This window comes from Leopardus geoffroyi, chromosome X (assembly GCF_018350155.1).
Source record: "Leopardus geoffroyi isolate Oge1 chromosome X, O.geoffroyi_Oge1_pat1.0, whole genome shotgun sequence".
NCBI lineage: Eukaryota > Metazoa > Chordata > Mammalia > Carnivora > Felidae > Leopardus > Leopardus geoffroyi.
Window position 1 is genome coordinate 108432717 of NC_059343.1, and position 10875 is coordinate 108443591.

Here is a 10875-nt window from a genome sequence, read left to right on the forward strand (position 1 = left end):
CATTAGACTCAAATGCATCCTCAGGCCATCATTTTAGGGATATCAAAGGGTTAATCTTCCATGGTTGTTTTGGCACCAAATTCAAATTTAATCCATACTGTATTGGTTTCTTCTTGCCTTCTTTGGTTGTCCACTCAGCAGCTTTCTAGGTAGTTAATCTAGTTTAGGACCTCAAGAGACAAATTTCTAAGAATCCGCTGTGGAGACCAGGAGATTGAGGAAAGGGTTACAAGAAAGCTCAGGAAGACTGAGCATAATTCCTGGGTTTCTTTCCCAGTCTGTTCTCGAATTTCTGCTGCCAGCGTTGCCCAGAGGGAGGCTGGCCATAATTCCTGGCTGCCAACAGCCATTTTTTTTTGTACCCACAGAAAGCAAGATGAGACACCTGTTCCTCAGCTGGTCTCCTGGGACATGTTGGAGGTATCCCCTTATGTGACCGAGTTTCTTAGGAAAATGCAGATTTAAGAGTGTTTAAGAGCTTGGCAGTGCCTTTCTTGGTACCTAACCCTTTTTCCACCTCCTTCACTTCTAGGGTCTCAGAATTTGTGGTTCAGCATTCTCATCAAGTAGCTACAAGTGACCATAAGCTAACTGAGGGGAAGGGGCACCACAGAGTTAGTGGTAGAATGGGAGGGGTTGTAGCAGAAATAACCACAAGATTGGCTATTTCCAAAGAAACAGTGTTTTGAACTCCATGAAGTGCGAGAGAAGACAAGCTGTAGAATCTAATTCAGGTTCCTACATTTCAGGCAAACTCACTACTTAAAATGTCTGATTTACATCAGGGAGGGCAGGACTCCTCACTTTACCAAAGCCATCACTATAGTAAAGAGTTGAGGGGAACAACCTCATGTCTCTAGTGCTGTGCTGTCCAATATGGTAGCTACTAGCCATATGTGACTGTTGAGCATTTGAAATATGGCTAGTTTGGATTTAGAGGTTCTGAAAGGTAAAACACACACCAGATGCAAAGATTTAGCATGAAAAAAACAGTGCAGTAATTTTTATATTGATTACATATTGAAAGTATGTTTTAGATATACTGGGTTAAATGAAACATTAACATTGCCTTTTTTAAACCTTTTAAATGTGGTTACTGGAACATTTAAAATTATATGTGACCTGCATTATATTTATGTTGGATACTGCTGCTGTAGTGTATTTAAGAATAGGATTTGATTTTTTAGCATTATTTCAGTAGTACATTTCTTTCTACCTACCTGTACAGGAGAGACAGATTAATTGCAAAAGAAGCATAGGGCGGAATGGAGATTTGCAAATGAGGAAATTGGTTATAGAAGAAAGTCAGCACCCTACCTCAGTTCCTCTCAGTCTGGGGTGGGGCAGTCAACTGTCTGAAGCAAGCACTTTCACTCCCCTAGCTTTGATTTCCTAGTTGGGGCCCAGAGAGGAGAGGGAGAAGTCACTTTGAAACTTCTCTGCCCTTACCATCTTCGCCATGAAGCTGTGAGTGGGAGATAGTGGTGATAGGACGGGAACTTTCCCTGGGCCCCTCTGGGCCACCATCCCTGGCTGAGAGAAGAAGAAGGAATGAGGTGAGCCCTTTCTTCACTCCCAGGGCCATCTGGTAGAGCTGCTGCCGCACCTCCTTCTGCCAGTAGGCATAGATGAGTGGGTTGAGCAGGGAGTTGCCCACACCGAGCAGCCACAGGTACCGTTCCAGCACCAGGTAGAGGTAGCACTTCTGGCAGGCCACCTGCACAATGCCAGTGATAAGGAATGGGGTCCAGGACAGAGTGAAGCTTCCAATGAGAACAGCCACAGTGCGGACAGCCTTGAAGTCGCTGGGAGTCCGAGGAGGCCGGTATGCTCCGGCCATGGCTCCTGCTTGTTCCATCTTTCGGATCTGCTGGCTGTGCATGGAGGCAATCTTGAGCATATCACAGTAGAAGAAGACAAAGAGGAGCAGGGCTGGGAAGAAGCCAACGCAGGAGAGGGTCAGCACAAAGCGTGGGTGAAACACAGCGAAGAAGCTGCAGGGACCCTGGTAGGTAGTCTGCTGAAATATGGGGACTCCAAGTGGGAGGAAGCCAATAAGGTAAGACACCAACCACAGCCCGGCAATGCAGGACCCAGCCATGAGCCCGTTCATTATCTGGAAGTAGCGGAGGGGCTGCTTGATGGCAAGGTACCTGTCAAAGGCAATCAGCATGACTGTGAGGACAGAGGCAGCTGCGGAAGAAGTAACAAATGCCATCCGAAGGCTGCATAGGGTCTTCTGTGTGGGCCGAGGTGGGCTGGAGAGCTGGTCTGTGACTAGGCCAGAGATGGCCACACCAAGCAAGGTGTCGGCTACAGCCAGATTCAAGGTGAAGCAGAGACCAACACCATCATTCTTGTGGATCAGCAACAGCACAGCCACAGCCACTAGTGCATTGGCAGCAATAATGAGGGAGGCCAGGACAGCAAGAGTCACTCCAAATGGAAAAGATGACTCCATGTCTTGAAGTGGCAGGATTTCCACTTACCAGGGCATTCTGGCTCTCCAGCTCAAATTCTCATGGGCTGGGAGAGAAAGGGCTGGGTTCAGAGGGGCGTCAGAGATCTGGCCACGACGGGCAGCTTGCCATCTTTCAGATCCTGCTGATCACTGAGAATCACTCACCCTTTCTCTTTCAGTCCTCAGCCTATCGCCTCTCCAGCTCTCTGAAGGCAGCAATCCCTGTGTAGCCCTCCCCCTGGCCGCTGTGCTAGTCCCTCCCCCTCCAACTACCAAGTTACTAGACAACTCCCAAGTACCTGTGCATACTGTCTCGCCAGGCTCTCTTCCTCCATTGATGCTTCAAGGACTTTCTTTGGAGGGCCTGGGGCATTCATCTGATCTCCTGTCTGGCAGAAGATATAATTGACTCTAATCACACTTTTTCTTCCTCCATAGCTTGATATTAAACTCCTACTTCTTCTTTTCCCAAGCTTCAAGTACTAGCTTAACAACTGATCTCAGCTTAATTAAGCATTTGCTTAATAACAAATTCTCAGTTACTACTATTACTGCTTTCAATCAAGCAAGATGATCATAATCAGTTGAAGTGGGAAGTGAGGGCGGGCAGACTATTTCAAGGCCCAGCATACGTTCAGGGGAGCTACCACGCATTTAAGCTATTTATCTTTTGCTTCCTAACACCTCAGAGTCTAATTCTCTAAAATAGGGGGTGCCATCCCCCTCTTTTTCATCCCTCAGATCTTGGCTGATTCAGAAAGGCAGGAAAATGAAAGCAGGTAATTGTTAACAGTTGTTAATTCAGTTTCGACCAGAACCCACTCCCTGTCTAAAACTGCTGTTTGTTGGGTATACTCACTGAAAACGTGTCTCTGGTCAGAAGTCGTGGTTGCCAGCCTTGCCTTTCTTGATCCTGTAGCCCAGAGGTCTCTCTGGGACAGGAGAAGAGGAGGCGAGCTGCATTCTGGAAAGTGTCTGCTGTAATATTTGGTTGTGGAATTTTCCATTTCCACTGTGGATCGTGTTAGGCTGAAGGGTGGCAGTGTTGCCGAGGCAGGTGAGATGGGCTCAGGCAGGGCCGCCGCTGTGTAGGTCACTCCTATTTTAAGTTGTATATCCATTTGTTCGGGTACATTAGAACCAACCTTTTGCCTGCTACTCTTGGATACCAAGAAGAGAGGGGTGGGGAGAAGAGTGGTTTGAAGCTTATTTACTCAGTTCAGGTGAGAGCACAAATGGGAAAGGTTAGTGTTTTAAGTGAGGGAGTGGAGAGCAAGGTGCAGAGTTGGAGGCAAATATTATATCCAGGATGTTTTGACAGTCAGAGAGGGCTGTTGACAGAGGTCTCTCCTACAAATGATCACAAAGGCTGTGGCATGGGGACTTGGTACTCCAGCTGCCAGTCTGAGAACAGTTCGTATGCTTTGGTACCTCCATTAGGAAGCTGACTTCAGGTTGCTTAGTACCTGGCCTGATTTTATGCCTGGATCTAAGGTGTGCTCTAGTTTCCCTAGCTCTTATCTAGGAGTCAAGATGGTCCTTTTGAAGCCCATGCTCAAACTTGAGAGTGCATCAGAACCCCTTGGAAGGCTTGTTAACACACAGATTCTTGAGCCTCACCCTGAGTTTTAGATTATTTATGTCTGAGGTGGGCCTGAGAATCTGCATTTCTAACAAGTTCCCAGGTGATGCTGATTCAGGGACCCCATTTGAGAACCAGTGCTCTAGTGAAATGGTTCCTTTTTTTTTTTTTTTTTTTTTTTTTTGAAATGGTTCTTAACCTTAGCCGTGCTGTGGAGTTACTTGGTGACCAAAAATACTGATGTTTTGGGTCACACACCAAGAGATTCTGATACCATTAGTTTGGGGTGTGACCTATGCATCCGGAGTTTTGAAAGCTCCTCATGTGATTATAATACTCAGCCAGGGGTGAGAACCACTGTTCATTGGCAGAAACACAGGCTCTGGAGTCAGGACACTATCTCTGTGATTTTGCTTGGACAAATGAATTCACCTCTCTGACTCAGCTGTGGCTTCCTCGTGTGTTCCATGGGGACAATAATTCCTATGTCACAAGGTTGTGGGGATGACAGAACGAGGTATGATGGATATTAAAAGGCTTCATGAACTATAAAATATTACACAGGTACTTTTATCGAGTGTCTTCTAGTCTCTTGTTAATCAAAGTGTGTATCAGATTAGGAGCATTGGTAGGACCTGTGAGCTTGGTAGAAATGCAGAATCTTAGGCCCTTCCCAAGACCTCCTGAAGCAGAGTGCGCATTGGAACAAGATCTCCAGGTGATCTGTATGCACATTAAAGGTGTCCTTTCCCAGCACCTAGTCTCGGGTGCCTGGTTATGTTGGTTTACTTTTGCTGCTGTAGCAAACTGCTACAAGCTTAGTGGCTTAAACAACATAGATGTATTATTTTACCCTTCTTGAGGTCAGAAGTCTGAAACAGGTTTCACAGGGCTCCAATTAAGGTGTTATCAGGGCTGGGTTCCTTTGGGAGGCTCTAGGGGACAATAATTTCCTTGCCTTTTTCAGCTTTTAGAGACTGCCTGCATTCCTTGGCTCATGACACATCATTCCAACCTCTGCTTCTGTAGTCACATCTTCTCTGACTCTGACCCTCCTGCCTCCCTCTTTTAAGGACTCTTGTGATTATATTGAGTCTACCTGGATAATCAATGATATCCTCCCCATGTCACATTTTCAAAGTGCTTTTTGCTGTATAAGGTAAAATATTCACAGGTTCTGGGGATTAGGACATGCACGTCTTTGGAGGGGGGCATTTTTCTGCCTACCATACCAGTGTTCTCTGCTGCCCACATCTTCTCCCTCCATCCCCCAAAGATGCTCTTCTCAGTGTAATCTTCCTTTGCTCATGTCCTAGACATTTATTTCTTTTACCCATCAACACTCTCTTGTTTTCTGTCTTATCTCCTTAGGCATCCACAAGCTGATTTAAACTAATATAGGAAGCTTTTGAAAAGAGTGGGCTCCCTGTCACTGGAAATATGCAAGCAGAGCCTGAATGCTCACCTGTCGGGAAGGCCTTAGAGATAATTCCTGCAGCAGTGCAAAACATCTGCAAAACATCGTTATTCCCGTTGCGTTGTCTTTCAGTCCCTATGCAACCTATTATTGATGGGCCCCTGGGAGTCTTCCGTTCCTCAGCTCCCTCCCTTCTTTCTTAGTTGTCCCCACCTCTGTGTCCTCCTTGGCTTTTTCTGTCCCCTTTCTCACACTACCACACAGACTCAGCTGTGTGTCCTTTGGCTTTGCCCATGCTGTGAGGTCAAGACCACAGAGAATGTGGTTCCTTCCTGGAAGGCCAGTGGTTAGTCCTTATGGTCCTAAGTCTGAGGGTTCTCAGAGTCTCCAGAGTGGAGCATTGATTGACAAGGTAAACAAGTTGGGGTTGACAAAGGGGAGGAAGGTAAAGGACGAGAGGGCTTATTCTCTGGTCAAACTATCCCATAACCAAAGCATTAAATGCTGGTTGTAGTGGGCTAAGGATGCAGTGGGATGCTTTGTACACCCTGAGGGCATGGAACCAAGGACCAGAGGTTTCAACTGGAATGAGTGTGGAGGAGAAGCCAGGCTTCAAAAGAGCCTGCCTTTGGAGCCAGGCCCCTGGGAGAGGAGCTCTAGGAAGATATCCAAGACAAGTGATGCCTGATTACTTGTAGTGCCTAGACCAGCCATCTGCCTGTATGATTTAGCTGCGTCTTGCCCAGGGATAAAAGCAGTGACATTTAATATCCCTCTGTGAATGACTAGACCATACATCCATTGCTGTTAAATATTACGCAGTGGTGTGAAAAGAATGGGATAGGCTTATATGTCCTGATGCAGCCCTCCAAGGCTTATTGTTGACTGATAAATCAAGTCACACATCAGTATGTAGCATCTGGACCCACTTACAAAAGTAAAATCCCAAACCCCAGCTTTATGTGTGTATAGGTGCACAGAGATCACCATAAATACATGTTAAAAGAGAGTGAATAGCTTTAAGGAGGGGAGTGAGAAGCCGGGATGGAAAGCGACCGTCACAATTTACTTGGAATACTGACTTGTTATGTAGTTTCACAGTGAGGATGTGTTCATGTAATTTCAAAAGAAAGGGGCGCCTGGTTAAGCATCCGACTTGAGCTCAGGTCACAATCTCACAGTTTTGTGAGTTTGAGCCCCACATCGGGGTCTGCACTGACAGTGTGGAGCCTGTTTGGCATTCTCTCTCTCTCTCTCTCTCTCTCTCTCTCTCTCTCTCTCTCCCCCCACTCTTTCTGTCAATAAATAAATAAATAAATAAATAAATAAATAAATAAACAAACTTAAAATAAAACCTCCTCAATAACAACCCCCTTCTCCCCATTTCAGCTCAGGCACCACTTTGCAAAGGCCCTTTGCAGACCACAGCCAAATGCCTCTGTGCACACATGTACATTATGTATATACATAGTTATACACTTGCTTTTGCTTACACTTTGTTACCTGCCAGTGCTACAGTTGTAGAAAGAGGTTGTGTGTGTGTGTGTGGCGAGAAATGGCAGGGCAAAATGGGGTGGGTGGAGCAGTATTTGAGGCTTTAGTCCCTTTTTACAGTGGGAGGCACTTTGAAGAAACAGCCCTAGACTTCTGGGGCTTCCGAGCCGCCGTGCAACAGTGATACCAGCTAATATTTATGGGGCCTTTAAAATGCTGATTACTGTGCTAAATGTACAACATATTCTTTAATCCTTACAAAAATTCTATAAGGTAGGTACTATTAATATTCCAATTTTACAGATGGGCAAACCAAGGCATGCAGAGGGTGACTTATTTGTCCAAGGCCACACAGCTCATATAAGCAGCAGGTGTTGGAAATTCTCAGGCCAGAAGCTTGTGTGGAACAGCCACCAAGAATTTGTCCTCTTATCAACCATAGAGACCACCCCCCCTTTTTGTTTTGCCAGTTTGTGACTCTGTGCCTTTGCACATCTTATTACCTTGACCTTAATGCTGACACTTTTATGCTTTGGGTTTTTTCACAGGTGCTTGAGCTCAAATTAAATAGAAGACCCTTCCCCCTTGTTCACTAAAGCCCAGTAATTGTGGACAATGAGAATTTTTTTTTTTTTTTTTTTTTTTTTTTTTTTTTTTTTTTTTTTTTTTTTTTTTTTTTTACTGTGAGCCCAAGGAAATATATGACTCTGGACTCATGTATACCTCTCCACTTATCTTCCCACTCCTGCTTTCCATTATTGCTAGTGCCTCTCCGTTTTAGCACTTTTCTTATCTTTCATCTGCACTATTATAGCCTTCTAACTGCTTGTCCTGTCTTTCTCCCCTGTCAACATCCCCTTCCAGCATGTTGATGGAGTGCCTGATCTGTGATCGTTACTATGCTCAGAACTTTTTGGACATTCAAGTAACACCTTATGAGATAGGTGTTATTTTTCTCCCCACCTTAAAAGTGAAGATGCTGAGGCTTGGAGAGGCAAAAGGGCCTGTCCAAGGTTACCCAGCTAGGAAGCAGTGGCAGAGCAGGGATTGGCATCTAAGTCTTATCACTCCTTGTCCAATAGCCTTTTTCTACTCCATGTTGTAGAAGCCTGGGTGTGGTAGGCTGAGTAATAGCTCCCAAAGATGTCCACTTTTGAATCCCTGGAACCTGTGAATATCTTGCCTTACATGGCAAAAGGGACTTTGTTGATGGGATTAAGCAAAAATCTTGAGATGGGGTGATTATCCTGGATATTATGGGTGGGCCCAATGATATAATCCCAAGGGTCCTTGTTTGAGGGAGGCAGGAGATCAGCAAGCAGTATTAAGGGGTGTGATGATGGAAGCACAAGGTTGGAGTGATGCAAGGAAGGGGTCATGAGCCAAAAATTGCAAGAGGCCTCTAGAAGCTAGAAAAGGCAAGGAGACAGATTCTCCCCTAGAGCCTCCAGAAGGAACCAGGCGTGCTGACACTTTGATGTGAAACTGATCTCAGACTTCTGATGTCGAGAACTGTAAGATACTACATTGGTGGTGTTTTAAGCGCTAGGTTTGTGGGAATTTGTTGCAGCAACAGTAGGAAACTCATACATTGAACTAAAGGGTTAATATGAGGAGGCAAGTAAAACACTGGGTCCTGTTTATATTGCTGCTTGGCAGTGTCTGCTGCCCAAGAGACATTTGGTTGTAATACTACAAAGGTTTCTACTTACCCAGGAAAGAGCAGCTTGCTCTGCGATGCCAAATGCCAATGGCCATGAAGCCCAGCAGAGGGCAGACACTCTTCAGGGAGAAAGCAATCCTTGGAAAGGCTTTGCTCCTGTTTTCCATATAAATAGGAAGGGTCTTTAAAAGGAAGAAAGATCCTTCTAGGCACATGCAGGTTGGTCTGATTGTGTTGCATCTTAGTTATGCCTTCATGCAGGCCAGAGGAGCGCGGTGAGTACAAAGACGTTTTCATTTGCCACCCAGGGCTCAGAAATTTCTTGCTCCTTTTATGTATTCATATTGTTGGGACCAGTGCATGGAAATCCTTCCCTGCCCTGAAGATTAGGAATTGGGTAATAAGGCACAAATACTTTTGCTTAATTCCCATGGCTTGTGCAATGGGGGTGGGGTGAGGGGAGAAAATATACATTCAATACACATTTCTTTTTTCATTGAAAGTCTTTCTTATCACACACACTTGACAATGCATGATCTCATTTAATCCTCACAATATGCCTGTGAGGTGATATTATCAGAAGTTAATTCAGGCTAATTAAATTGCCCAGAGTTCCACAGCCAGCAGATGGTAGAACTTGGATTTGAACCCAGGTCTGCCAAGTCTCAGAGTCTGCATTCACATAACGATGCCACCTGGTCTCTCCAGAACTATAATGTTGTTACAGAAAAAAGTTGCTGACCAGAGGCAGTGAAAGCTGTGTGGCATCATCCTATGGCTTTGAAAACTCATGCCCAGCCTCATGATGGATGCCAGCGTCCACCGTGCACAAGAATGCAGCCCTCCTACATGCAATGGCACTGGGCCTTGAGCCAAGGCAGACCTGCCCTGTGTTTCATCTCTGAGGGCTTTGCTTGCTTCTCAGTTTGTCTTTCTGATCACCCATCTATTCTAGTCCTCACAATAATGTGTCTCAGTTGTCTGGCTTCTCTGCCCCATGGCCACCTACTCCTTTCCCTAATATGCAGATTGTCTCCTACTCTCTGGATCAGTGTTTCACCAGGCTCTCCTGCTAACTGGCTTCTTCCCCTTTGTCTCAATATGTCATTTTATGATAAGGATTGGCAACAGAACACTCCAGAAATAATGAGAATGACTGACAGGAGGGTAAAGGCTGATAATGCAAGGAGTATTTTGGAGACTAGAGGGTAGGGCACTTAGTCATTGGCTTGGAGATTGACCTGCTTAAGTGCAAATGTGATGGCCTTTTAGGAACTCCTGCTCTGGGCAGGCTCCTGACATCCCTCAAAAATTCTTTTCCATTCAGCCCCAGTTCAATTGGCCCACCTCTACTCATCGCACCTGGTCTGATGATCCCATTCAGTTCGATTCTGCATGCATGCTCCTTAGACCTATATACCGAAGGGGACTTAACATCATGAATTTAGAGTAAATGTGATTCATGATCACAGGTGGGCTCTGCTTGGATCAGAGCTATCTAATGCCCTAGCAATTTCTTCTTCATTCTCTCCCTTCATGCCCTGAAACTGGATTCTGCTTTTAAAGTCAGCTCATCAGAAACCTTAGCCTCTTCTAGGGGCACCTGGTGGCTCAGTCGGTTGAGCGTCTGACTTTGGTGCAGGTCATGGTTTCACAGTTCGTGAGGTCGAGCCCCACATCAGGCTCTGTGCTGACAGCTCAGAGCCTGGAGCCTGCTTCAGAGTCTGTGTCTCCCTCTCTCTCTGCCCCTCCCCTGCTTGTGCTCGGTCTCTTTCTCTCTCAAAAATAAATAAACATTAAAAATTAAAAAAAAAAAAAAGAAACCTTAGCCACTTCTAAAATTTGTGCTGCTTGAGGTTTGGAAATCTGCTTTGGCCTGGGCACTGGAGAAAAGCTGAACAACAATGAGCAGGTGATAAAACGACATCTGTCATGTACCTTCTAGAAGGCATACTCACCCCTGAAAGTGATTTGTCCTCCTCTTCCTCCAGAGTTTGGGATTCTCTATGTAGCTCCTCAAGATTATACCTGAGAGTCAGACTGCTGAGAGCGAGCAGTTGTGCCGAGCCTGGGGGGAGCCAGTGGAGGGTGCGGTTGTGCTTCCAATGTATCAATATCTGATGCACATAACTCATGCCAGTTCTCCTGCAACAGCTTCTCAGCTTTGTAAACTGCTCTGAATTATCTGTGGATGACAGTATTCATAGATAATCCTTAGACGCTCTAGTGCAGTAGTCCTTAGCTGTTGTTTTCTGAAC

General features: G+C 45.5%; 1 protein-coding gene across 1 annotated transcript; it reads right to left on the bottom strand.

Moving 5' to 3' along the window:
• Nucleotides 1–895: 895 nt before the first annotated feature.
• GPR119 (G protein-coupled receptor 119) lies at nt 896–2565 on the bottom strand. The gene has a single exon (XM_045471603.1). It carries the CDS (start codon nt 2459–2461, stop codon nt 1424–1426), a length of 1038 nt encoding a protein of 345 aa, XP_045327559.1. The 5' UTR covers nt 2462–2565; the 3' UTR covers nt 896–1423.
• Between the last annotated feature and the right edge of the window lie 8310 nt (nt 2566–10875).